The 27411-nt window shown below is 33.6% G+C and overlaps 2 protein-coding genes across 2 annotated transcripts in view; both read right to left on the reverse strand.

Annotated features, from left to right (window-relative positions):
- LOC141448014 (uncharacterized) overlaps positions 1 to 27411 on the reverse strand; it is a 28696-nt gene continuing 1285 nt past the window's right edge. The window contains exon 1 of the mRNA XM_074116027.1: positions 1 to 27411. This exon is cut by the window's right edge and continues 1285 nt beyond it. The gene's annotated coding sequence lies outside the window, so the exon portion shown is untranslated.
- LOC141457154 (uncharacterized) lies at positions 25548 to 26771 on the reverse strand. The gene has a single exon (XM_074134110.1). The coding sequence runs from the start codon at positions 26769 to 26771 to the stop codon at positions 25548 to 25550; it is 1224 nt and encodes a 407-aa protein (XP_073990211.1).

Here is a 27411-nt window from a genome sequence, read left to right on the forward strand (position 1 = left end):
ATGATAAACGATTCATTTTATCCGATGGTGTGCATACTCTTCCTTTTGGACACCACCAGCTAGACAAATGATAATAACAGCACCATTAACCATGCATACAATATCTAATCTTTGCTTAAAATTTACTATTGACGATGATGATGATGATAAGAGGTATTTCCAACCATTATCACTTTTAGACGCAAGTATGATTAAAATATGTTTAAATTTAGATAAAAGGAACGATATTTCCCGATTGGAAATACCTTCATCTATCCAATGTAAATTATTCAATGTTTACTCTTATTTTTGTATAGATACGTATAAAAAATGTTTCATAGATTTATATTGTTTTGATAATGTGGAATTTGTTGCTGGTAAACCAATGTCAATATCAGATTATGTTGCTATAATGTATTGTTATCCAGACAAGACATCTTTATTATTACAACACTTTAAATCAATTAAAATAACCATTAAAATGTATTATTTTAGAAAAATAAACATTCTTTTCAATAATAATAATAATAATAATAATGGTCGAGATATATTATTCACTAATACCAATTCACATTATAATTTTTGTGTTAAATGTTGTAACTTGCTCACACCACCTAAAGGTATTATTTGGAATTGTTATTATACCTGTATGTATACAAACAATATTGATCTTCTTTCAAGTATTATATATGATAAACTATTTTGGTGTTTTAACTGTATTAAATGTCCATTATTTAGTGTAGAACATATTTTTTTTACCTGAACAGATATGTACTTAAAAAAATTGTATTAATAAACTATGGATATCCCCACCACTTTATGGTTAACCCCACTTCCGTTCTTGTTGTTGTTGTTCTTATTTAACTCTCCTGAGGAGATTTTTTCCACCCATTGTGAGTTCAGTTTTTTATACGAACACTCTGTGACTAGAAAGAATTACATAATGGAAGAATGGAATTTGGTTATGACTCACCCTTTCTATCACCAATTTCAACATGATTTCTACAAACTTGTTTTAGGACCTGAGCAAGCAATTCAATTTATGCTTTTATACAACAATATGCAAGAATTGGAAACATTATCACATGCATATGTAAAAAAAGGTGATTATAAAGACTTCCACTATATTAATTGTTGTTGGTCAAATCCTAAATGCACGGAAGGGCCGGATACTTGCAAATGTTGTAATATCTCAAGTTTATGTTATAATATTATTACCAAATTAGATGAAATTTACAATTGTAATCACATTGAAGTATATTTGTCTAAAAGAGTGAATAATTTTAGTTTTACATAAAAAAAAATATATGCTTGTACAATTTATATGTTGATGAAATTATAACACAATAAATATATATTTAAGAAATAAAATCTATTTTTTTTTCTTTCTTTTTCCTTTTCCAACATACTTTCCCAGTTAATATACATATGGTAAGATGTATATTCCCAACTTTATTATTATAACCTTTAAGATGCACTATTTTAGGTGACAACGCCAAAAACACATTCTAATGGTTGGGGAGGGGGGTTACATTAGGTTATCCATAATCTTACGTCTCTCTCTCTCTCTCTCTCTCTCAGTAAGATGTCGTATTTTGTGTTAAAATGGTGACATAATGAGTGATAAGATGCTCACAATACCTCTCATATGTGCGATACCTAGTTAATGTCTTTAAGATGCTATTAGGTGACTTTAAAAGCACCAAAAAACACTAATTGGGGTGAGGTTACATTAGGTTATCCATAACCTTACACCAATACTCAATTGTTAATGGTAAGTATATTAAAAATAAATAAAAAAAATATTATTATTACGAACATATTTCCAAGTGTTTATTGTGCTAAAAGTGTCAAGATTATCCTCTTAATGATAAAAATATTCTCATAAATTTAAAAATAACATACGGGGGAGGTTACATTAGGTTATCCATAACCTTACACCAAAAATCGCTCGTTATTGGTAAATATTAAAAAAAAGTTAATATTTATCCTCTATAATAAAAAAAAAAAAAAATAACATTAAAATGCGTTAAAATATTTGATAAAAAATGTCTTAATAGGTGTAATATATTTTAATCCTTCCATATCCTGTGATAAGATGTTGTGTGATGACGTCAGGTGCGCGCGCAACCTAGGGCGTACGGACGCTCGTGTGCGCGCAACCTCGGCCATAAGGAGTGCTAGGAGTGGGGGCCGCGCACGGACGCGCACAGCGCTATCCTAGTGTGGACCGGGGTGAGGAAGCGGGGGTACCCCCCTGCATTCCCTCACCCTGTCACCCATAAGGCCGCAGCTCCAAAATTCGGGGCTCAATCACCTAAACATATCTACTTATACCCAAACCTAACCCTTTTATAAAATATGTTGAAGCTGTAAATAAATATTTAGTATATGAAACCCCAACTGTAAATATTGATAAAAACATGTAAGTCTTACAGTAAGTATTAAAAACATTGCCTTGTTAACTTTAGAAATTAATGAAAAAGTAACCAACTGTAAACCTATCTATATGTATAATGAATTAGAACATATGCTAATCAATCCTTCTATCCCTGATCAATATAATAAACTTAATATTTCCTTCCTTGACCTTCACGACCTGAATATTAAAATGTTGCCCCTAGAGGAACTAGAAGAAGAATCCACTTCCGACTACACTACAACTTTATTCATCATCGCCATCATAGCTCTCTGCCTCTCAATCACTCATCCAATAATCCGGTATAGAAGAAAAATCTATAAAATTGTAAAATTCTTTAACAGAAGTGAGCCCCAGCAACCAGAGGAGAATTCAACAGATACTCCAGTGACTCCCCTGCCACCAGTTCGTACATCATCAATGGCAGCCTACCAACAACTTCTCCAAATTCGATAAACTCCTCAGACTTCCAAATTTCGTGAGGACACGAAAAACTTTAGGAGGGAGGAGTTATATACACGAAACCTCGAGACTCAGCATAAATATAATTCCTGGTGCCCTGACCCCCGCTACCTTTAGTAGGTTGGTGCGGGGTGCCCGCGTCAATTTGACCAACATTCACTGACGTGTCTCACTGACGTGGAGCGCCTACATTACTTCCGAGATGCGCTGCGGGGGGATGCTAGGGCAATTATACAACATATCCCCCTGGGGGAGGGCCAGTTCACTGCTGCTTGGACCATGCTGCGCCAATCCTACGACAATCGTCGTCGGCTGGCGCAGCAGTTGATTACCCAACTGATGACCCTACCTCCTCCTCCCGCGACTCCTCGCTCTGCTTCGTCCCCTCCGATGGGCTGACTGCCCCTCCCGTCCGCAGGACATTACTCCCCCGCTCGCGCCGACGGAGGCGCACCGCGCGTCCACTCGCGGGCGTGTTCGCACTCGCCTGCCTTCGCCCTCGCTCGCTTACGCGTGGACAAGTGGAGTATTTGTAGTTATTTTCTTACAATACCTTTTATATTATTTAACTACTTATATTTTTAAATAAATATTATTTTTTTAAAAGTATGATAATGATACCAAACTTTAATTAATTTACTGTTATTTAAACTAAGAGTTATTTGATAAAAGCAAGCTCTAGAGTTTACTTTTAATCCTAATTATTTCCGTAATAATGTCTTCTACTAAAGCAAAACTTACCTAAGTTAAAAAAATGGCTCTTTGAATAAATTTCAATCATGTATTGTCTGTATTTGGCTCTTTTGAATGACAAGGTTGCCGACCACTGCCTTAGATGAACCAACCAAATTAGACACATAATACATCAATAATAATAGATCCTAATCTTATAATACATGTACCAATTAGGACTAAGTTATGATAACTGTATAAGAAAACTAATATATGTACAGCAAAAATATACTAAATAAACAACAAATAAGGATGCACACCACGACCCCATTCAAAACAGTGTCGTACAAATCACAAAAGAGATTATATAGTTAGAAAATTTATTAATAGCAAATGATAAGCCAAGCAAGTTATCATCTTATCATGTATTAACTAAAAATGTTATTTAGATGGATCTATATGTATTGCTGTACGTCATCCTATTTTTAATAATTATAGCACAGCCAATTGTATTAATTATTTACGTAGAATACAAGCTGAAGATGAATTGCAAATTGAAAGAGCGTACCTTGAAAGACGTTACCAACTTGGGTAAAAATAATGCTGTCGCGAATAGCGACAGCTCAAGGCGGACCAAACTAGTATTGCCTTTGGTCCTCCGTCGCGATTCATATAATCAAACCAAAATTCTTAGCAAAATTCACAGCAATAAAATGAATACACTCATCTTACAAGGATCAAAAAGCACAGGAAAATCACTACTACTAGTCACACTACTGCTACCAACCAACATTAAGAGATAGAAAAGGATTCCATTTAGACCAACTACCAACAGCAGGTTATCCTGACCTGTCTCCAGTCCTATTTGAAGAACCAATCATAAATAACACCAACGCAGGAACATGGAAACTGTTAATGGAAGGTATACCAATAACTACAGATATAAACAACCAAAATAAAGATATAATTACACGACAACCAATATTCATAAATACAACACAAACGATTCAGTTGATACATGAGTATGCTCTTCCGAATCAGCATCATTAAAAGAAAGATATATCTAATTCAAACTCAAACACAAAATAATAACCAAAATAGAAAAAGGCTTAATAGATCCGGTACATACACATACAACACCAAACCAAATACATAGACACGCTAATACAATAAACCTATCCACAACTAAAATATACCATTTTCCATTTCAATCTCATAAACACTTAGGACAACTACATTAACAAAACATGTCAATTTCAGATGGCAACACGATCACATCTACCGGACTCTATAAATGAACCAGAAACAATAAAACTAAAAACAGAACAAACAATAAAATCCTACGATCAAACAACAACCCCATCATATGACACGCTCACCCGATTTAACACCGTGTGATTTTTTTTTTTTTTTGTGTGTGTGGTTACTAGAAAACATAGGTGTTCAAACGACGCCCTAGGGACCTGCAAGACCTGAAGCCAGCAATAAGCAAGGAAATTCATCGCACATGCTGGAGAGAGTTACTGAGGGCTGCAGTTTTTATTGCTTGCATTGACAATCGGTCACCACTTGTCCGATATCCTTTTTAAAACTAAGAATGAAATACTTCCTGTGTCATAACCAAAATTAAGTAAGTTAGCAACCAAAATTAAATATGTTGTGTAAGGGTAGTGAAACCCCACCACTCATCCACTCTAGCGTAGGGGTAGTGAAACCCCACCACTCATCCACTCTAGCGTAGGGGTAGTGAAACCCCACCACTCATCCACTCTAGCCAGAGAGAAAGGGACAGCCCCCTCGGCACACAGAGAAGGGAGGCTCGGCGAAAGTATATAAGAACGGGAGGAAAGTCAAAAGAGGATTCTGAGAGTTCGAGGATTCTGTTCAAAGTCTTACACTTTAATTGTACACATCGTTTTAGCCACGTTAGTCAGTCTGTTCTGTTCTTGTAGTGTAAAGTATACAGTCCTTGGCAGTCAGTCATATAAATACATAAAGTCTTATACCGATACTAAAGTGTTATTTATCCATCAACATCCACAACCAACAACTATCTCCTCAACCATTACATGTTGTATGCAGAAAACGTATGTTTTTATTTACATTTTAACCATAGGGAGGTTACTTTGCCACACCCTGTATATTTTTTGTTGTGTAATACGGCTGCAAATTGATGGTATTTCAGACAGATGGAAAAAACAAAACTTTGGAAAGGTAGTTTAGAAGCAAGCCAGTGGGTTACGTATGCCAGTGAACCGTGGGTCTTAACCAAGGAGGATGAAAGATTGCTCAAAGTCTGGGAGAGGAAGATTCTAAAGAAAATTTTTGGCCAAGTGAAAGAAGGGAAAATGTACAGAATTAGGAAAAACAGAGAAATAAGAGAGCTGTACCAGGAACAGGATTTACTAGGATGGATTAAGAGGGTAAGATTGAGGCCATTTAGTGAGGATGGAAGATTCCCGATTTCCCAGGAAGATAATGGGGCTGGGGGACACCCATGGGGGAGGCGAGGAAGACCGAGGATTAGGTGGCTGGGTAATGTAGAAGATATTAGAAATTTGGGAGTAAGGACAAGGAGGAGAATGGTTTTGGAGAGAGGAGTGGGAATAGGTGATAGAGGAGGCCCAAGGTCCTTCGAGGACCGTAGAGCCACAGGAGAGAGAGAGTTTAGAAGCAAAGTCTTAAAACGCCTACGTAATAATTTTTTCCAGAAAATACTCGTGACAAAAGTTATTTATACACATGCATTGCAATTAGTACAAGAAGGGAATAGAAAATCACCGCGATGAAGGGGAATAACTATTACTTAGTAAATTGACACAAAATGGTTGATCCATGTTGTCAAAACCTTATTCGGGTTCCACGGTGCAACCTAAACGAAATATCAATTTTTTTTTTTTTTTTTTTTTTAATTATAATGGAAATGTTTAGGCTCGTGATCAAATTATAAAAACTAATTTTGGGTGGGCAGGAAATTATCCGAAGTTTTTTCTTTTTAATACATTTTTCAATACTACTGTAATTATCTTGGTTAAGTAACCTTCCGGCTCACAAAAAAATAAAAAAGAAAAGGAAGTTCATGATGATTTCAAACAGATTCTCAAGTCGTGTATAAAATCTATACAACATTTCCATTTATTATCTTATTTTAAAATTAACTAAAATCTAATTTAATAATGTAAATAATAACATTCAATTAAAGCATTAATTAATGCATCTGGCGTCTCAAAACTAAAAAGATAGCCAGTTAAATTGACGATTAAATTATTATTGCTATTTGCTAACGGCACCTTTATAAAATGAAGGCATTTTAATTAGACAATAATAGACTATTTTTTATTTCATCATAATATATATGAAGCGCACTTAAGACAAACTACTTAAAATTATTCTTTTTTAACAATTATTATCTCCGTTTCAATAACGTGAATAGTAAATTTACGAGAAGTTTAATACAAAAATCCAATAAATTATCATTTACATCAGTAAAAATCAAGAATAATTTTTCCATTATAAATAAATTCGAAGTTGTAACATATAGTCAGTTAAAAAAAGAATCCATTACGCCGAAGCTGCTTAACATCATCAATTAGTGTCTCAATCTGGATTTAGGACTATTTTAATCTTGCCAATGAGCTCATTTATGGTTTAGAGGCTGCCAGTGAGTGACCTTTATTCATAGTTTAGAGGCTGTTAAGCCGTGCCAGTGACCTTCAATCATGGTTTAGAGGCTGTTAAGCCGTGCCAGTGACCTTCAATCATGGTTTAGAAGCTGTTAAGCCGTGCCAGTGACCTTCACTCATGGTTTAGAGGCTGTTAAGCCGCGCCAGTGACCTTCATTCACACTTATGAAGCCGTAAAAACCAATATCGAAGCTAAATACAAAAATATTTTAATGTAAAAATATTATTATTATTATTATTTTTAATTTTGACCTGAAAAACGCTTAAATATGAATATTTTTTCCTCTTTTATTGATTTTTAACTAACGATTGTAATAAACAATACCAATTTAAAAAAAAATAATAATTCAATATATAGAAAATAAAAGGTTCCAGCTAATTTCTGGTAGGCAAATAGAAAACCCCAAATCTGGATAAAAATGACTTCATTTTCTAATTGGTTACATAAGTGATTATTAATATGAAGCTAGGAAGAGCAATTGTTTTGTAATCACTGAACTAAGCAGTTCTATCAAAACCATTTTATGGAAAAGTTAATCTCATTAAGTAATTAGAATTATGATGAGTAGTAATTGAAATAAATTCATTAAAAGTGTTACTCATCAATATTATTTTTGTGAAAATTTAAACCATTAAATTAATTACTTAAAATATATTTTAAATAATTAAATGGTCACTATTTATTGGATCGATTCTGAAGAACTTTTAATAGCCATTTTTTTTATGGGAGAGGTTTAAGTTTAAAAAAAAAAAAAACTAAAAATGTAAGCGCATCATCTGATGCTCTCGGAGCTTTTTTTCAGTGGTCTGCCGGCTATCGGACATTATTATCTCCTTACATACAACACTGCCCATCACCGGAAGAAGCTCCTAGGAAGAGAAAATCTGAGGACCAACAACTGGATTGAACCCGGGATCTCCACGTCGGAATCCAGCATGCTAACTACACAGCTAAATATAAAACAAAATAATAAATTGAATCCGATGTGAATCATCATGACTTCCTTTTTTAATCCAAATACAAGAATAACCATAATAAGGTTTCAAGCTGAAAATCCAGGAAATAACTTAATAACGAAAATGCATAATATTGACCGGTTTTCTTGTGCACGCCAATGGGAAGTATTACAACCTTCGCGTTCACTGCATTCGTGCGTGGAACATGGGCAATGGAATGGAAGTAGGATACTTAGTACTTAAGCCATATAATTTGATGACTACAGCAAAGAAGAAGCTAGGGTTGTGCTAGAAGATTACCTAGCGAGAAACCAATGACCGATATTCAATATAGATGGTCTAGAGTTCGCAAGCGGACAAAATAGCTGATGGTTCTAAAAAAGATAATTCTAAATCTGTACCTCGGAGAGAAAAAGCACCATGTCACAAAAAGTAAATTTTACAGGGGTGCCAAATGAAGATATTTTTCCTAATTCATTTTATTTCTACTTTTCCGGTTATACTCTTTCCTGTACTTCTCACCATAATTATTATAGTTGGTATGGCCACTTTAACTCCCATATTTTAAAATATTTTACTTTCATCTCCATTGTGAAAAAATTTATGTCCATGTAGTGCCTTTTACCCTTAAGCAATGAAGTATCGTAGTGTTTTTTAAAAACACATATATCGCTTAATAGTAAACATAGGACATAGTGCTTTACACCTGTAGAAAGAGCAACAAAAAATTTGTAAAATGATGCCAAAATCTGAAAATCGAAAAAAATGGACATGGTGCCTTTTCCCTCCGAGGAACAGAAATATTCTTCGGAAATGGTCCTACGGAGTGTCGTACAAATCATCCGCAGCTGGAACAACATCTCTTGAGGGAAGATAAAAACCTCTAGTTTGCTACGGAGCCGCTAGGATGAGCTAGCGAAGATAGTCTGGAACGATCTGGACGTTCTACTCTAATGGCCGGTTTATCAATGCTCGGTTAAAAGTGACTGCTACATAACTGAAAGGTAAGAGATGGCTAAAAGTTATTGTTCTAGTCACCGGTCTCTCCGTTTATCCACTACATTGTTGACTGTTAGTTAGGTAACTGTAAGTTACTCTCCTTTTGACGTGGGTTGGTACTGTGGATATTAAATTTCTCTCGATTGGTTATTTTATTCCTCTCGCTTGAATTTTAGTGATATATACATAACCTAAAACTGAAAGAAATGAAGCAAATTTGTGACAGTGAAACATGGAATGTATTAAACAGGAAGAAAAATATAAAAGAGGTCCCAATTTTAGGGCTTGCCATAAACAATAATTATTAAAATTAGGCAAAGAACATAAAAATATAATAGAATGCAAAAAATGTGATGGTTGCACGTGGAGACAAAAAGATGAAACGTGGATAAAATAGAAAATTTATTCAATAGTTCTACAACAGGCACGGTAATCACAAGTTCGTTTAATTTATATTAATATACAATATGCAATATACATTAAAGAATGTATTCTCAAATATTCTCTTAACTCTGTTAGATTCGAACTGCAGAACAATTAAAATTCAAATATGATGCGATAAAACGAGATTAGAGAAAAGAACGAACAAAAAACAAGGCTTATGCAAGAGGCACAGGTGGAGGACAATATGTATCTCCTCCACCTGCTGCAAACATAGAAGAGGAGATGGAATTATTAAAAACTATCGAAGTCAATATCGTGTTGAAGGATTGACAAAAGTGTTCGATTCTGATGGTTTAGCTGGTAAATCAATTGTTACTTATAAAAACTGATTTATAATCTATTAATCACTGCAATGTTGATATAAATAATAACAAAATAATTACGATTATAAATTAGCGGTAAAGTTTGTTGTTATTCTTTCCATTACCCTCAAAATAATTGTTACATTAAACTGTGGTTAAGGCAATTACACTAACTGTTACTGTAATCATTAATCTATAAATTAGATTTTACAAGTAAATTTCTATTCTCATTGAATTCTCATTTTGAAATGTTAGGAAATGAAATTAGAAATGAAACTGTTCTACCAACATGTTCAGGAGGTGATATTGTGGAAGTGAATTAGAGTAACTTAACTTCTCAAATGTTAAGGACACCAGTTCATGAAGCACTTATTATTTCTGAAAATGAAAATCCGAGTACCAGTGAGGAACATCTTGAGAATCAAAACATATCAGCCAACTCATCCATAATCATACATAAACAAAATAATTTAAATACACAATCAGTTAATGGTAAATACTAGAAACGTGTACAAAAAATATAATTAAATATCATATATATTTGTATGTATTGTAAAGAATATGTTAGAAAAATTTGAAAATTTAGGCTGTAACATGAGTTTATTAAAGGTGCATATTTTACATTCGCACCTCGACTACTTTCCTGCAAATCTTGGTGCAGTAAGTGAGGAGCAGGGGGAAAGATTCCACCAAGATATAATAGAAATGGAGAGGAGATACCAAGGAAGATAGCTGATAGTTGACTACTGTTGGATGTTGAAAAGGAGCGACCTGCTTCGAGACCACAGAAGACAAAGCACCAAAAGGAGCAAGGAAATGAAAAGGAAGAGATTCTACAAGGACTTGCAAAGAAGAAAGTAGTATCTTATTAAGTATTTTCATTAAATTGAATTGCTTTTTGAAGTACTTTTACTTGTCGTATCACTGCAAATAAAATCAAATTTTAAATACTATTGCTTTTTCACAAATTTTTTGTAAAATGTGAAGCGATTTTGTGAAAAATTCTTACGCGATGGTGGAAAAATGGAGTTCATATTTGGATTGAGCACCCAAAAATACATAAAAATCAAGTATCAAATTTAAACAATTTTTCAAAAGTTAAAAAACGCAGGCCTGTGATTGGTAAAGTTGACTTATATTAAATGTATATACATGTATATATAAAATTTATAAAATTTATATAAAATATATAAAATTTATATTACATTTTAGTGGAGTATTTATAAAATTTACGTTTAAATAAAATTAAAATGACTTTTGTGGCAACAGTAGGATATTTATTAATGCAACTTAATAATGCTTTAGAAAGTTCTTCATCTAGTTCCGATGAGGAGTGGAATACAATTTTAAAAAATCGCAATCGTGAAAAGCGAAAACTTGGGCCAAGTATTATTAACTATTAAATTATAATTGATCGTTATTCAGATGAAGAATTCAATACTTTCCAGTGTTGTGTCATATTGCGTTGCTATTGAAAAAGAAAGTAAAAATTCTGAAGTGTATTTACATGCATATATCAAATTTGAAGGTAAGTTTTATTATAGTCGTTTCATTAGGAAACATTTACACCTTGAATCACGAATGTAAATTGAAGTTAAGGAGCATTGGTCGAACTGATTACTTGAGAATTTTGCACAGTTTTGCATTTGTACAAGAATTCGATTAGAACAGGTTTTATTATAAAAAAAAAAGGCGCGAATGGTGGTGGTATCTGTAATAAATAGTAAGCGTACGAGTATACACAGTATTAGTTAATACACGTAAGCGTTATAGCAGTATCTATGTAGAAGAATTTTCTCAAGTCCAACAACTTGCCTAAGCAAGTCCGTCTTGACGCTCCCACTACCAGCAGGTGTGTTAAGAGTAAAAGTCAAGTTGATAACCACCTTTGCAATTGGACGAGCTAAAGCTTTGACATCAGTTGAAAAAAATACTATTCAGCGAATGAAAAATCGAGGCTTTTGCATTAAAAAAATACTGGTAGGAGTAGAAAAGTTATTTTAAATCTTTTGAAATCTGCAGAAAGTTATGGGACGATGAAATCTACTGGAAGACCGCCTGCTTTAACATCACGGCAAAAACGGGCAATTCTAAGGGTAGCTTCCAACTCTACTTTAACGGCCCCCGTCAAGAGCTGGTGTGTCAAGAGACAAATGTGAAAAACGTTAAAAGCGTCATTCTCACAGCTCCTCACATCTAAAGAAAAAAAATGAAAGGGATACCCTTTTAAGTACGGCGCATCAAGAAGGTAGGAAGTTTGCCCGCGAGCATGCCCAATGGAAGGCAGTGCTGTTCACCGAAAAAGAAAATGTAATCTTGATAGTCTTCTGAGACATTCAACTGAACAGCATTCCAGAGTGCGTTTAGTTGTAGTAGCTTTTAATAACCTTGCTACTAGTTATCGTAACACTAGTGGGATTTTCTTACGTAATAGTGTTAAATAGTAAGGTGAACTCATTAGACATAATATGAGTAGTTCGCCGGATTTGTACAGTGGTAACTGAAGACAAAAACTTTTGCAGTGATGCCTAAGTACTACAATATTGATGACAGCAGCGCCAAGATGGTGCAGGGATTAGTCTCTCACCCAATCTTGGAAGCTGCAAGCAGATATATCGACTATGACAATAACAACTTCCCACCTGATAGTGCTAGTATGCAACTACTAGACAACACTGAGATTTTACGTTTCTAATACCTCATCGCGGTCTAACATAGTTATGTTGCTACAAATGAAAGAAGCACATTCAGATTCACCAAGATCGGTTGACAAACAATCATCAATACCGACCCTCAAGAACAAGAGGACACATGCTGAGTTAATAGTGAGGTCTCTAGTATATATAGGGAACCTATACAGATAAACTTAACTAAATTGGAGATGAAAAAACTTGACTTACCTTCTTTTGAAATAAATAATCTGAATTCAAAGTCACATGTATACATCAATTCTGAAGGTGTGATATCGAGAGAATATGTGGATGCGCTCAATCGCAACAGAGTTATTTGTTCTTTTGGAGAGGCCGAAAAAGTGAAGAGGATCATCAAGGAATTGAAAATTGGGGTCCATAGTTATGCGGGCGATGATTGGCCGCAACTAACAAAAACCGACCAAACGACTAGTGATCGGGTGTTACGATCTAAAGACTCTATTTCTGATAATGACTTAGATCACGAAACAGTTGCGGACACGTATAACAGAACAACCAGTGCCGAAGAATCGGACTACGAAATGATAAGGTTGAACAAAAAACCACCCGTTATAGTGAGACCACCTGTAGAAGGACCACAAACAGAGCCTACCGACCCACCTGGCCCTATACAGGAGGGTGACGTAGCTGAATTTTTTCCCATCTATACAGATATACTGCCAATTCGAGTGGTGAACGTAACACAAAGACGCATGGATTGTTGTTTGGAGCCTAAACAGGAACCATTGTACTTGTCGCTCATGACTAAGTTGAATGACCAGGCAGGACAGGGTCTCAACATTAATTTGGTTCACGGTTGGGCTGCTCGTGATTCAAATGCAATGATTTCTATAGCCAAGTCCACAAAAGATTCATTGGACTCCTTTTCTGAAGAGGCTGCACTACTAAGAGCTGGATGTGTTGCTATGTCTCTGGAATCAAAAGCATTTAAAACAGACCCAGCCAAATACAGAATAATTAGAAGAGCAACAACAGATACATTTAATGACACAGCTGCAAGAATGTATATAAGTAACTTAGTTAAACATCAAAAAAATTACAAGTTCATAATTACTACTCTAGACTTAGTAGGTAGATATGTTAAGAATAAGACCCCCGCCATATTGAAAGCAGACTTTCCACCATCTAGAATTGGTTCAGAGTGGACGATAATTCCAGTTCGGACTGGATTTCAAGACGCGGATAGCCTAATGGTTTATATAGCATCTTTTTTGGACAGTAGACTGTGGAATGGTTCAGTTAACTGGGTTAGTAATATAAACTATAAGGACGATAAGAAACTAACCCAAGAGTACCGAATGTGTGGTATGCCAGCGGTCAACAACTTGCTGGTCCTGGGGGTGACCACCTTTATGCTGGTATTGGTGGACTCTCAGGGACAGTATAGCGCCGACACTATAATCTTGATAGTCCTGATGGTTGGGCTGACTATTATCACGACCTAAGGAAAGAAGAAAGTGTTTTCTGAGAGGCAAATGGCAGGAGGCAGCGTTATGATATGGGGCAGCATTGGCGATAATCACAAGACTGACATAGTGTTCATTTCTGGCCGAATGAAGAGTCACACTGATGGAAAACCAATTAAAAAAATAATTTGAGCTGGCACATAAAGAAAACGTAATTTTTTAGCAAGATAATGCACCAGTACACACGGCAAAAGTTGTACAAGAATTTTAAGGAAAGAAAAGATTCAAATTGTTTGGTTCCCCAAAAGTTGCGGCCCCCCTGACTTGACATTTCTGAGTGTGCCCCGTGTCGGTTGGCGGAATTGGGTGTAAGGACGGAGTGGGGATGGTGACGGCGAGAGTGAGAGACATGTGCTGGAAAGGAATTTTGGCTATGTCTTGGGCTTGCTCCGCCATGTTAGCGTCTTTCTTTTTTGGTTGTGAAAACTTCGAACACGTTTCTGTTTATTAAGAGATGAACTCACATTGTTGGTTTATATATTTAATTGTGCAATTGGTCATGACCATGATATTTTTGTTATGCAGCTGCATGTAAGTCATTTCACTGTAATAATTATAAAAGACATTTCTTCACTTTTTTTGTATACAGTCTAGTACAATTAATTACTCATTAAGCCCAGTGTTCGTCCGACATTGTAATAATTATAAAAGGTCACTTCTCCCCTGTTGTATCCTGCCTGATATACAACACTAATTGTGCAGTTTATAGTTTTGTACCTCGGTTGGGGCATTTTAATTGTTAATAAAATATTATTTATTATTTTGCGTAGAAAGTATTCTGAAGATTGGTGGTGTCCCCCACTCTCGTACCAACCTTTATTTCTTATTGCGTTTTATGTCTGTTCCCAATTTCTCCCACTGGCCATTTCCTTGCTTAATATATCCCCCCTACTTGGAATTTATTTCATGGTGCCGAAACCCGGGAACAGTCTTCAGAATACTTTGTTTATGCCAGGAACTCTTAATATGTGCATTGTGTCATCGATATGTATGTATATATATATATATATAAGTAGATAGATTTTGTCTGTTTCAGGACACTTTTCCACCCCCCCAGGCCTATAGTGTGTGTAGGCAAAACATCGGTTTTTTACCCCCTCCACTCAGAAGAACAACAAATATAATTCTCTCTTTAGATATCTTGTAACCTTTGTCACCCTATTATCTTGATATATGATTTACACTTGTTTAAATCTTTTAATTTGCTTTTTAATAATTTGACCCAAATTAAAAAAGAATTAGCCGGTAGTTTTTTACCCCCTCCACTCAGAAGAATCTCTCTTATTTAGCTATCTTGTAACCTTTGTGACCCTATTATCTCTGATATATGATTTACACTTGCTTAAATCTTTTAATTTGCTTTTTAATAATTTGACCCAAATTAAAAAAAAATGATTAGCCGGTAGTTTTATTTGTTGGAAGGGGGTAATGGACCTTAAATTAAACTGGTAAAGGGTGGGGGTTCAACTTGATTAAGTGAAACACAGCGTACTGATCAGTAGGTTTAGACTTTCCTTCTTTCAAGGTAGTCCTAAGCAAATTAAAAATAAATTAATAAGGGTTATCTAAGCATCAAGTATTTTTTTGTTATAATGGCTTACTACATGAAACTACTTTCGTCAAGTAACAACTATAGAAAATTTATATCTTCTTTTCCAAACATTACATTGACAAATTTGAATGTAGCAAATTCTTATATCGATATTCACCACAAAATATTAGAGTTTGAAGAGTTGGCTAAAACGTATATTATGAAAGCAAGTAATAATCATTTTACAACATGTATAAAGTCTGATCCTTATCTGGAAAACGTACCAGACACTTGCATGTGTGATATCATTGAGTATTTATACTTCGAAATTGAAAATGGGATATATAAACTGTTCAAAAGTGGGGGATATACAAGTTAATTTTTATATTTTCCTCTTTAACTTCAGTTTATTACAAGATGGCTTGTGAATTAGCGTTACAGCTCACCACCAGTTATCCATTAAACAATTTCAATTCTAAACAGCTGGTGATAGGCTTATCGCAGGATTGGAAACCAGTTGTGGCTGTAAGATCAAGTAAGAAATGTGTGATCTATCTGAACGAAGAGGAATGGTTGACTTTGCAGAAGAAGAAAACAATAATTGAAGAGTTTTTCAACAAGAAGTATGAATGCTGTCCTGAAGAAATTCATCTTCAAAATTCGATCATCTTTTTTGAAAAATTCACCCATAAAACTATTGTTTTAACAGCAAAACCCTCATGGTTGGAAGAACTGTTAACTTATAAGCCAACACAAATTAATTTATTAAAGAAAGAATATTTTACCTTAGCAAATCGGTTTGAAGTTGTTAGTAAACAATTTGATTACTTAAAGAAAATTGTTGAGAGATGTGTTGAAACTTAAAAGTTGTATATGTAGGGGTAGTGAACCCCCCACCACTCATCCACTCTAGCCAGAGAGAGAGAGAGACAGCCCCCTTGGCACACAGAGAGGGGAGGCTCGGCGAATGTATATAAAAACGAGAGAAAAGTAAAAGGGGGATTGGGTTAAAAGTCGGACACTTCAATTGTACACATCGTTTAGCCACGTGAGTCATTCTGTTCTGTTCTTGTAGTGTAAGGTATACAGTCCTTGGCAGTCAGTCATATAAATATATAATATCTTATACCGATACTAAGGTGTTATTTTATCCATCAACATCTACAACCAACATCTCCTCAAAAACTATTAAATTGGTGGCAGCGCTATCGAAACCCAGCCGTTTCTCATTAAAAGGTAAGATAAATTTTTCATTCATTTTTTTTTTTTATTATTCATTCTAATTTTATATTTTAATTTACACTATTTTTTTTTTTAATTTATTTGCACGTTTCATATTTTTAAAAATTTCAACTTCCTTCTTATGAAAAGAGCCGAAATTATTCAGAAATTAAAACATCATAAACTTCCTACTAGTGGCAATTTGTTAATTTTAAAAGAAAGACTATCAAAAATCATGTCTACATACACAATTGATGGCCAACAAAAATCTGCTGATGAAGCTGTGACGGGAAGGGATTGCTGTTGGGCTGGACCTACCTGGTGGGGGGAGAGACACGGAGATAAGTGCGAGTGAAACAGTAGGTATGAGTAGTGTGTGTCTGACTGCTGTGCGGTGATGCTGCGTGCTGGACTGATTGTGGCGGCGTGTGAGTATCTCTTTACTGTCTACTAGCTCTCCCACTAGGGTGGCGGGGTCTGTCGGCCGCCGGTATATAGAGCTGCACTTATGGTCCTTATCTAAATTCCGCGTAGCCTGCTGTATTATCAGTAGCGATTGCATTCAATGCACTGTAAAATAAAGTTCTTTATCCTCAATTAAAAGTTATTCATTAAACGTTTGGTCCTATTTATATTTAGCAGTTTTCTGATTAGCGTACATTTAATACGTATACATTAATTGTTTTATTCATGCTTTTTATTCTTATTCAATCTAATATGTAATTTTGGGTTATTCAACATATATATGTATACTCTCAATTAAAAGTTATTCATTTAAGGTTTGTCCTATTATTATTTAGTATTTCTCTGATTAGCGTTCCTTTAATACGTATAAATTAATTGTTCTATTCATGCTTTTTATTCTTATTCAATCTAATATGTAGTTTTGGGTTATTCAACAGATATATGTATACTCTCAATTAAAAGTTATTCATTTAAGGTTTGTCCTATTTCTATTTAGTAGTTTTCTAATTAGCGTCCATTTATGCTTTTATTCTAGATTCTGTAGTCGTTTATTAAATCTAATATGTAATTTTGTGTGATTCAATATATATATAACTTGTACGTGTTGATTGTGACTTAACCTATTCCGAGCCTGTCCGGCCCAAGAGGGGGAGGTGACAAAGCAATCGCGTATTTATTAAATAAAATTAACTCGACAAATACAGTAAACATCCGCAATTTACAGTTAATAAATAACCTACCGGTATTTGATGGAGCACATAATAGCGACATCAATTCGTTCATAGACCAAATTAATAATTATAGTGCGATTTCGGGATGGTCAGAAGCCGACAAACTGGAAATCCTAATTTTAAAATTAACGGGTGCGGCAAAAATTTTCTTTGACACTTTTAAAACGCAGTGTACAAAGGATAACGTCATTTTAACATACCGACTAGCAACGGAAAGTCTAATTGCCAGATTTAAAAAAGAAAAAACGCCCGTGGTATTGTTGCAGCAAATAACGACCTTGCAACAAAATCCATCAGAAACTGTGGAAGCTTTTGCTGACAGAATAAAGCACATTTCCACATCGCTCTCAGGGGATGATGTAGGGGTAGTGAACCCCCCACCACTCATCCACTCTAGCCAGAGAGAGAGAGAGAGACAGCCCCCTTGGCACACAGAGAGGGGAGGCTCGGCGAATGTATATAAAAACGAGAGAAAAGTAAAAGGGGGATTGGGTTAAAAGTCGGACACTTCAATTGTACACATCGTTTAGCCACGTGAGTCATTCTGTTCTGTTCTGGTAGTGTAAGGTATACAGTCCTTGGCAGTCAGTCATATAAATATATAATATCTTATACCGATTCTAAGGTGTTATTTTATCCATCAACATCTACAACCAACATCTCCTCAAAAACTATTACATATAAAATAAATAAATAAAGGAATTATGTTTAAATTTGTCTTTTTTTTTTTTTCTTTTTTTTAATAAGAAATCATCCAAAATAGGACAAAGAGTAATGACTTCATTAAAAGAATTATATTAGATGATTATTATTATTATCTAAAGTGATTAATTTCTAAAATAATCTATATGGGAATATACAACTAGAGTTTTAAAAAGGAAAAAAATATTAATTTGTAAAAAACATGTTTACGGAAATAAAAAAAAAATTTGAAACAGTATTTAAAGGTTCGCTAACTGAAGAAGTGCCATCAATACTAGTTGATCAGTCTGTGAACAAGTATTTATTACCACAGTGAGTAACATCTTATATTTTTTTTTATTTTGTATGTATTTATGTTACTTGTATTGAATTTTTAATGTGGCATTGCACACAGTGCATACATCTAATCTTTTGTAATATTATTTTGTATATATTTGTAATTTTAGATGGCAGATTTCTTGAAGACAAATTTAAACCAAGCTTCCATCCAGCTACATACGAAATCCATTAAGGAGTTAACAATAGGTGAAAGCAATAAAGTAATTTCATTCAAGGTAGTGAAAACCAAATTTGGAAGATCAATATTGACTGAGCTTGAAAACTCATCAGGTGACAGATTAAATTGTTTTTTACCGAAGGCTTATTGCAAAGTATCAACAGATGATATGATATCAGATTATAAATCTGAATCATTGTCGTTGATTTACAAAGGTATAAATCAACACAATAACTCATTTAACATTGAGTTTGTATAAAAAAATAAAATATTTTTAGAAATTTATGTTGTGCATATATATATATATATCTAAAGTACACTTTAGCTGGCCAAAGAGAAAGGAAGATTCTATAAACTTTTATTCCCCAAGTTAAAGAGACGCCCGTGGTTTGCTAAAATGTCAGTCAGTAAATCAACAGTGACCAGTATATGCAGAATACGAAGCAATCACCTTATATGTAGAGCCTACTTGAATAAGTTAAAAATAGTTAACTCTCCGCTATGTCCCAGATGTGGGGTTTGGGAAGATCTAGAACATGCGATGATGATATGCCCGTACAATGGAACTGCAAGAGACCCTCTCTTTAATATAATAACTAAACATGAAACATGTCCCTTCAATTATAATACAATCATTTTAAGCAAGAACATAGAGGTATTAGAAGCAATAGTCCCTTTTATATGAATTATAAAAAGAGTTTTATATACAATAATAATACTAATAATTAAAACTTCCCTTAAAATTTTTTTACTAACGTAAATGGCTATATAGTGTGTAAGCTAAAGCCAAAAAAAAAAAGAAAAAAAGTACACTAGTGCGCAGAGATCAATTTACCAGAGTCAATCTAGTGCAGATCAGAATATTGGAAACTTAGCCTTTAGAAGACAAATTTAACCCAAGCTTCCATTCAGCTACATACGAAATCAATCAAGGAGTTAACAATAGGTGAAAGCCATTCATTCGAGCCCATGAAATACCTCCAAAAAATTGTAGAAGATCAATCGTGACAGAGCTTGAAACTCATGAGGTGAAAGATTAAATTGTAAAGTTTTATCAGAAGATATTGTATTATATTAAACCAAGCTTCTATCCAGCTACATACGAAATCCACTAAGGAGTTAACAACAGGTGAAAGCAATAAAGTAATTTCATTCAAGGCCGTGAAAACCAAATTTGGAAGATCAATATTGACTGAGCTTGAAAACTCATCATTTATAAAGGTATAAATTAACACAATAACTCATTTAGCATTGTCAACTAGGTATAGATAATACCTCTAAATTTATTAATTACTTCTCACTTATTCAAATGGATAATCGTGTAAAGAAAAACATCTGTAATAAATGCTCAACAGATTTGTCAAGCATAAGAAAAAGAAAACGTCATGAAGAACAATGTCGAGAAGAATTTGAAGGACTTTGTACGAAATGTGGAAACCAATTTGATTATTATTATAACTTAATTCGACATGAAGCATACTGTACCAGAGCACCACCACAAAAGAAAGCCAAAACAGAACCTAAGAGGGGAACTCTATTAGCACAACCTCATGATAGTGAAGGTATTTTACCATATGAGACTGGATTTTCTGACCGATTAAAATCATTTTTTATACGATCCAAACATAATGTTGATCTCTAATTATTTCTACTATCAATTAAAGATAAAATAATAAATTGCTTAAAAGAAGCACTCCAGGAACATAATAGTATTAAATTCAACATATTTGTTGAATGTAAATTGTACAATCACTTAGGAGAAGAATTAGAAACAGCAATAAAGACCAAAAATATTATTGCAGTAGAAGAGACAAATTTAGAAGATGTGTTGAATAAAGCTTTTATCAAGTTACAAGAAGAACTGGAGGAGACACAATTAAAAAAAAGCAATTGGTCTTTATTTGGAGTCGATGGAGCTCGTCTAAAAATCAACCAGTACAAACCACTAAAAGGTAGTTCATATATACCTTTACCTTCCAATGTAGCTCGTAAACGTGCTTGTATTAATGTTAAAAGTAACGATTTAAAATGTTTCCAATATGCTGTTTTAGCTAAATTCGTAAAAATAACACCTCATAGAGTAAGCAAGTATACTCCTGATTTATTGCAAAGGTATGTAAACACTACATTTCCCACACCTCTGCATGAAATAAGAAAATTTGAAAAAAGAATAATATATCAATTAATGTGTTTGGATTAGATAAAAAACAGAATGTTTATCCATTAAAAAACTGAAAACAAGAACTGGGCGATCATCGCGATTTATTACTAATTAACAAAGATAATGTACGACATTATATATACATTTAAAACTTTGAACGTCTTACTCATAGTCAATTAACCAGGAATACTGGTAAAATAGTTACCTGCAAGAGGTGTTTCACACACTTTTACTGAAAACACGATGGGAAAAGAAAACTGCAAGAACATCTGGAACTTTGTAACAACAATAAACCAGTTAGAATAGAACTACCAACTGATAAGCCATATATCAAATTTGAAAATATGGAACGAGGTACGGGAATACATTTTGTAGTTTATGCAGATTTTGAATCAATTTTACATCCTATAGAGCATGATTTGCAATTGACTGTTAATAGAAAAACATCACCATATCAAAAGCATGAAGTCATGAGTTTTTGTTTGTATGTGAAAACAACAGATGATGTGGCCAACATACCTTCAAATATACCTAAAAAACCTTATTTATACCGAGGAAAAGATGTGGCTGAACAATTTATAAAATGCATTAAAACTATAGCCGAGGAAGTTTCAAAAATCTATAAATTAAACGCACCAATGATTCCTCTCACTCAGGAAGAACAAACTTTATTTGAATCTGCAAATGAGTGTTTTATGTGTGGTGAAGCGTTTGAACTTGATGATAAGAAAGTTCATGATCATTGCCATTTGACAGGAAAATTTAGAGGAGCTGCCCACAACTCCTGTAATTTAAAAGTTAGAAATCCGAAATTTTTACCAGTTTTTTTCCACAATTTAAGTGGGTGTCACTATATAGTGAAAAATCTTGGATACGACAATAAAGAAATATTTGTGATTCCAAATACCGAAGAAAAATACATATCATTTTCCAAGAAAGTAAACGCTGATTTTTCAATTAGATTTTTAGATACATACAGGTTCATGCCTGCAAGCTTGGACAGTTTAGTGAGAAATCTACCCACATTTAGAGAACTGGAGAGATTTTATAACGAGGAAGAGATTAAACTTTTAACTAGAAAGGGTGTTTTTCCCTATGACTATATAACATCTTTTGACAAATTACAAGTGACTACCTTACCTTCAATTGAAGAATTTTCTAATAAATTAACATGTTCCTCAATAACAGAAGAAGATTATGAACATGCCAAAAAAGTGTGGTCAGTTTTTAAATGTAAAAATTTGGGTGACTACAGCGACCATTACTTAAAATCAGATGTAATTTTTTTATCAGTTATTTTTGAAAATTTCCGTGATGTCAGAATGAAAACACATTTTCTTGATCCTGCTCACTATTATACCTTACCTGGACTATCGTGGGACGCTATGTTACGTTTAACACACGTGGAGCTCGAATTACTCCAAGATTATTCTATGATTTTGATGGTTGAAAAAGGTATTCGTGGTGGAATTTGTCAAGTTTCTCAGCGCCATTGCAAAGCCAACAACAAGTATTTACAAGATTATGATCCAAATTTAGATAGTACATTTATCTCATATCAAGATTGTAACAATTTATATGGTAATTCAATGATAAAACCATTACCTTATGCAGAATTTACATGGATATCACCAAAAGAAGTAAATTTAGAGAATATTGAGGAAAATTCAGACTATGGATACATTTTAGATGTAGACTTAGCTTATCCAAAAGAATTGCACCAATTACATAACGATTTACCTTTCTTGCCAGACGTCATCAAAATTAACAAACAAACAAAGTTGGTTCCTCATTTAAACGATAGAAATAATTACATTGTTTATTACGTAGCTTTAAAACAAGCCCTAAGACATGGGATTATTTAAAAAAAAATAAATAGAGTGTTGAAATTTCGTCAACGTGAATTTTTAAGACCATTCATTGAATATAATACCAATCTTCGTGCATCTGCATCGAATAACTTTGAAAAAGATTTATATAAGCTTTATAACAATTCAGTTTATGGGAAAACGATGGAAAATCTGCGAAATAGAAGAAATATAAAATTAGTATGTGACGCCAAGAAATTGGAAAAGTTAATTTCAAAACCAACATTTATAGATGGAGAAAATTTAGCAGCAGTACATATGGCCAAAACTGTTATAAAATTCGTGAAACCGATATACATAGGTTTAAGTGTTTTAGACTTAGCTAAGCACACTATGTATGAGTATCATTACGAAGTAATGCTTCCTAAGTACGGTCCAGAGAAGCTCTCGCTTGCATATATGGATACAGATTCAGTCATATACTTCGTAAGGACAAACTGTATATTTCAGGATATGCTAGCTATGTTAGATTATTTGGATACTTCAGATTACCCTAATGATCACCTCTGTTTTTCAACTAAAAACAAGAAGAAACTCGGAAAATTTAAAGATGAAGCTTGTGGGAGAATTATTACAGAATTTGTAGGTCTTAAAGCGAAAATGTATGCAATCCGTTTTGAAGATAATTTCAAGGAAATTTTAAAGGCTAAGGGAATCCAAAATTCTGCTTTAAAAAAAATTATTCAATATAAGGACTATTTGAAGTGTTTACAAACCAAATGTGTGATGAGAACACCAGTTAACAATATAAAATCCATAAAACATGATATGTTTACTGTAAAAATAAATAAAATAAGTTTATCCCCACATGATGATAAACGTATAATTGATGCTAATGGAATAAATACTAAAGCAATAGGATTTAAAGAATAATTTTTTTGTTTGTTAGATGTCTTAAAATCTGGCGATGCATATTTAAATGAGGAAATCCTTCAGATAATTGAAAGAATTTTTTTCCATCCAATGGATGAAGTTTTAGAAATTATAAAACGAAATTTGAAAATGTTTGCAAGCTTTAATATAGGCTTCTTTTGCTGTACAAAACAATACAAATGAATACCACATTTTTGTAAATTTAAAAAACTTTTATTCTAAATTATTTATTCCTCATATAGTTGTAGTAAACAATTTGAACTTTTTAAACCGAAAAAATGTGAATGGTATTCCATATTTATCTTTTTTTAACAAATTAACAGTTTTTGTATTTATTTTTAAAAGCATTGGTCCTACTTCATTTAATAGTGTAAAGTACTCTTTAAGGTTAAATCATACTTCAAGCAGAAATCCTTATGTTGTTATATGTAAGAACAATTGTATTATACCATTACTTTTTAAAAATGTAAATCCATTATCTTTAAAACTGATAAGCGTTTACGCTTTACTTACTTGTGTTGAATAATAATTTCTGCTTTTTAGTAATAAAGGCTGAAAAGAAAAAAAATGTTGTTTTTTTCCCTTAAACTATATCATAATTAGGTTAGGAAAAACAAAAAAGTAAACAAGAGATTAAAAAAAATGGTTTATTCTATTAAACCATTTTTTACAAACCAAATGCACTTTGGATTATTTAATTTATGTACAGCACAAGGGCAAAAGTGAATATTGTCTAAAAGTTCAAGCCCGCAATAAATACATTTTAACGTGTGTTTTCTTGTGTAGAAGAAGCCATTAAATGAAAGTAAACTTGCATTCACTGATCCCGTCCAATGATTGAATGTTTTTTCTCTTATTCTTGCATCATAAAGATCCACCTTTGATCTATTATTTGAAATCCAATCGACTAATATCTTTGCAAATTTTAATGAACAGTTGGATTTCTTTCCACAATAGTAGATACATTTAATAAATTCCATTGTTGAAGTGAGACATTTCAGTGATGGGCAGCCAAAATCTTGAAGATCAAAGACTTCTTTTCCAATAAGTTTTTCAAGAAAAACAGATTTTTCAAGACCTTTAGCAAACAATATCGTGAAATTTTCTGATTTTTGACACAAGCTTTTTAATTCAGAATATTCTACATCTCCATCATACCAATTTATTCCATGAAGGTTATGAAATACCCATTTGTTTGTAGATAAATTCTGGATATCTTCTTGAGAAGGAGGTTTGAATAACCAATGCCAAAACACTGAAGGGTAGTCCACATCTATGATAGTCACTTCCTTGGCAATATAACAGTTTTGAGGAGTAAGATAACCCTGGAAGTCAATTACACCAGCACGCATTATGAACTGATTTTCTCCTCCAAATCTCCTCTATTAATACTACCTCCCCTCCCTTATATTCTTCTAACTAAACCTGTTAATGGATTATATTCAACTAGTGCATCATGTAAAATTAAAGCGTAGGCTGTTGTACCAGCTTTAAAATTTTCTGCAGCTTCTAATTCTATTCTAATGTCAACGGAACTGGCTTTAACCGCTTCTATTTGACGCGAGCAATCTATGACGATAATCGGTCCCTCATCCCTGAACTGTTCCTTGCTTAAAATAGGTTCATTTTCCTTTCCATAATAACTGTGCTGGAAATTTTGATACATATAGTATAGCATTGAAAAGTGATTCTTTGAGAAGTCTATGTTAAGATCATCATAAGGATAAACCTCTGAATTTAGGTGCAATTTAACATTTGATATATTACAATGATGGAACTCAGACATGTCAGCTTTTAAATTATTCTTTTTGTTTGACTGAAATGCAATTATAACATATCGAGGTTTTTCTAAATTTGTTGTAGTTTTCACCGCCCAAGTATGCTTCTTTGTAGCAGGTGGAGAGGGATATTCTATTAAAACCCATGATTGGAATGCCATGAGAACCGTTTTTCTTTTGTTGACGAAATTTAAAAATTTTAACCTTTGTTCATCAGAAACTTTAACATAAGGCATTTTCCACTGGACTGATTTTAATTTAATGGAGGCCTTAACATCAGCGTGTTCCCCTACAACTTGAATACAATCATTATCCGTTCTGCTGCGATGTAGAATTAATTCATGTTTTCCCTGTAGAATTATTTGATTATAATCTTCGAAGAAACCCATTATGATGTCTAGTGGGATGCAAGCGTCAAAGTTGCCTTTTTCATCAGCTAATTTCACATATTCTTCAGGCATCATCCAACCACTCATTTCTAATCCTAATGCCTTGTCCGGACTAAGAGACGCATAACCTTTTAATGTACTAACAGTTCCAGGATTCCGAACATGGTCAATCAATACACCATTCAACTGATACTTGATTTCGTCAAACAAAAACAAAAATCCATTTCTTACAAATCTCAATACACTTGGATCTATAGTTGCTTTTCCTTCTTGAACCAATTGTCCTTGAATGTAGAGAAAACTCTTGGCTGGAACAGTGTAGATGTCTTGCTGTTGCACGGCAATTATAATTTCATCAGAATTTTCCAATGATTGGTTATAGGATTGATGGGTGTGATACTCATAATCCGTTATTCTCTCCTCAAAACTCACTCTTTTGTTCACATTTAGTATTTCTTCCATTTTGGTTTAATCAAAATGTCCTATACTTTGTAGAAAGTAAATATTTGATGGTGTTAACGCTCGGTAAGGCGTTCTTTGAAAACTAGTTGCTTTCACCGCAGTGTAATCCATTTTATACTTTCGAAAATCAATACCCATTTTTCTTTAGATGTAATCTGATGGTGATTGTCTCTCTGCGAAAATCCACCAAGTTCTGGCTTTGATCTGTTATAACAAGTGTTATATTGCTGATCACTTCACCGATAACTGGAAAGTAAATGACTGGAGATGGTTCATGTACGATTTTAAATCCTGGTGGAACTAACGGAGAAAATTCATATATAGTATGTCCTGGTTTCCCGTTTCTATATGAACCGGATGCTATATTACAGTTAATAGCAACTGTATTGACACTATGAATCTGTACAATTTCGTCTGATTTATGAGTGATCATTTTTTCTAACACCTCATGTTTAGTAAACCCCTGGAAAGGGCCAATCGAATGTTCTTTATTGAAGTAAACAGGTTGTGTACATGTTAATTCCACCTTCAAAGTATTGGTATTACCTTTCAATTTCAATGAATCTGGTGATTTTATATGTGATTTTAGATAACGTGCTATTGCTTGTACTTCATAAGTTCCTGTAGGTAAACTAATAAC

The sequence above is a fragment of the Rhodnius prolixus genome, unplaced genomic scaffold (assembly GCF_049639745.1).
Source record: "Rhodnius prolixus isolate KJV_2025 unplaced genomic scaffold, Rpr scaffold_1, whole genome shotgun sequence".
NCBI classification, from domain to species: Eukaryota; Metazoa; Arthropoda; class Insecta; order Hemiptera; family Reduviidae; genus Rhodnius; species Rhodnius prolixus.

What these genes read in the sequence shown, in the direction of transcription:
- LOC141457154 (XM_074134110.1), bottom strand. Translation starts at nt 26,771, where the DNA reads ATGGAAGAAATACTAAATGTGAACAAAAGAGTGAGTTTTGAGGAGAGA.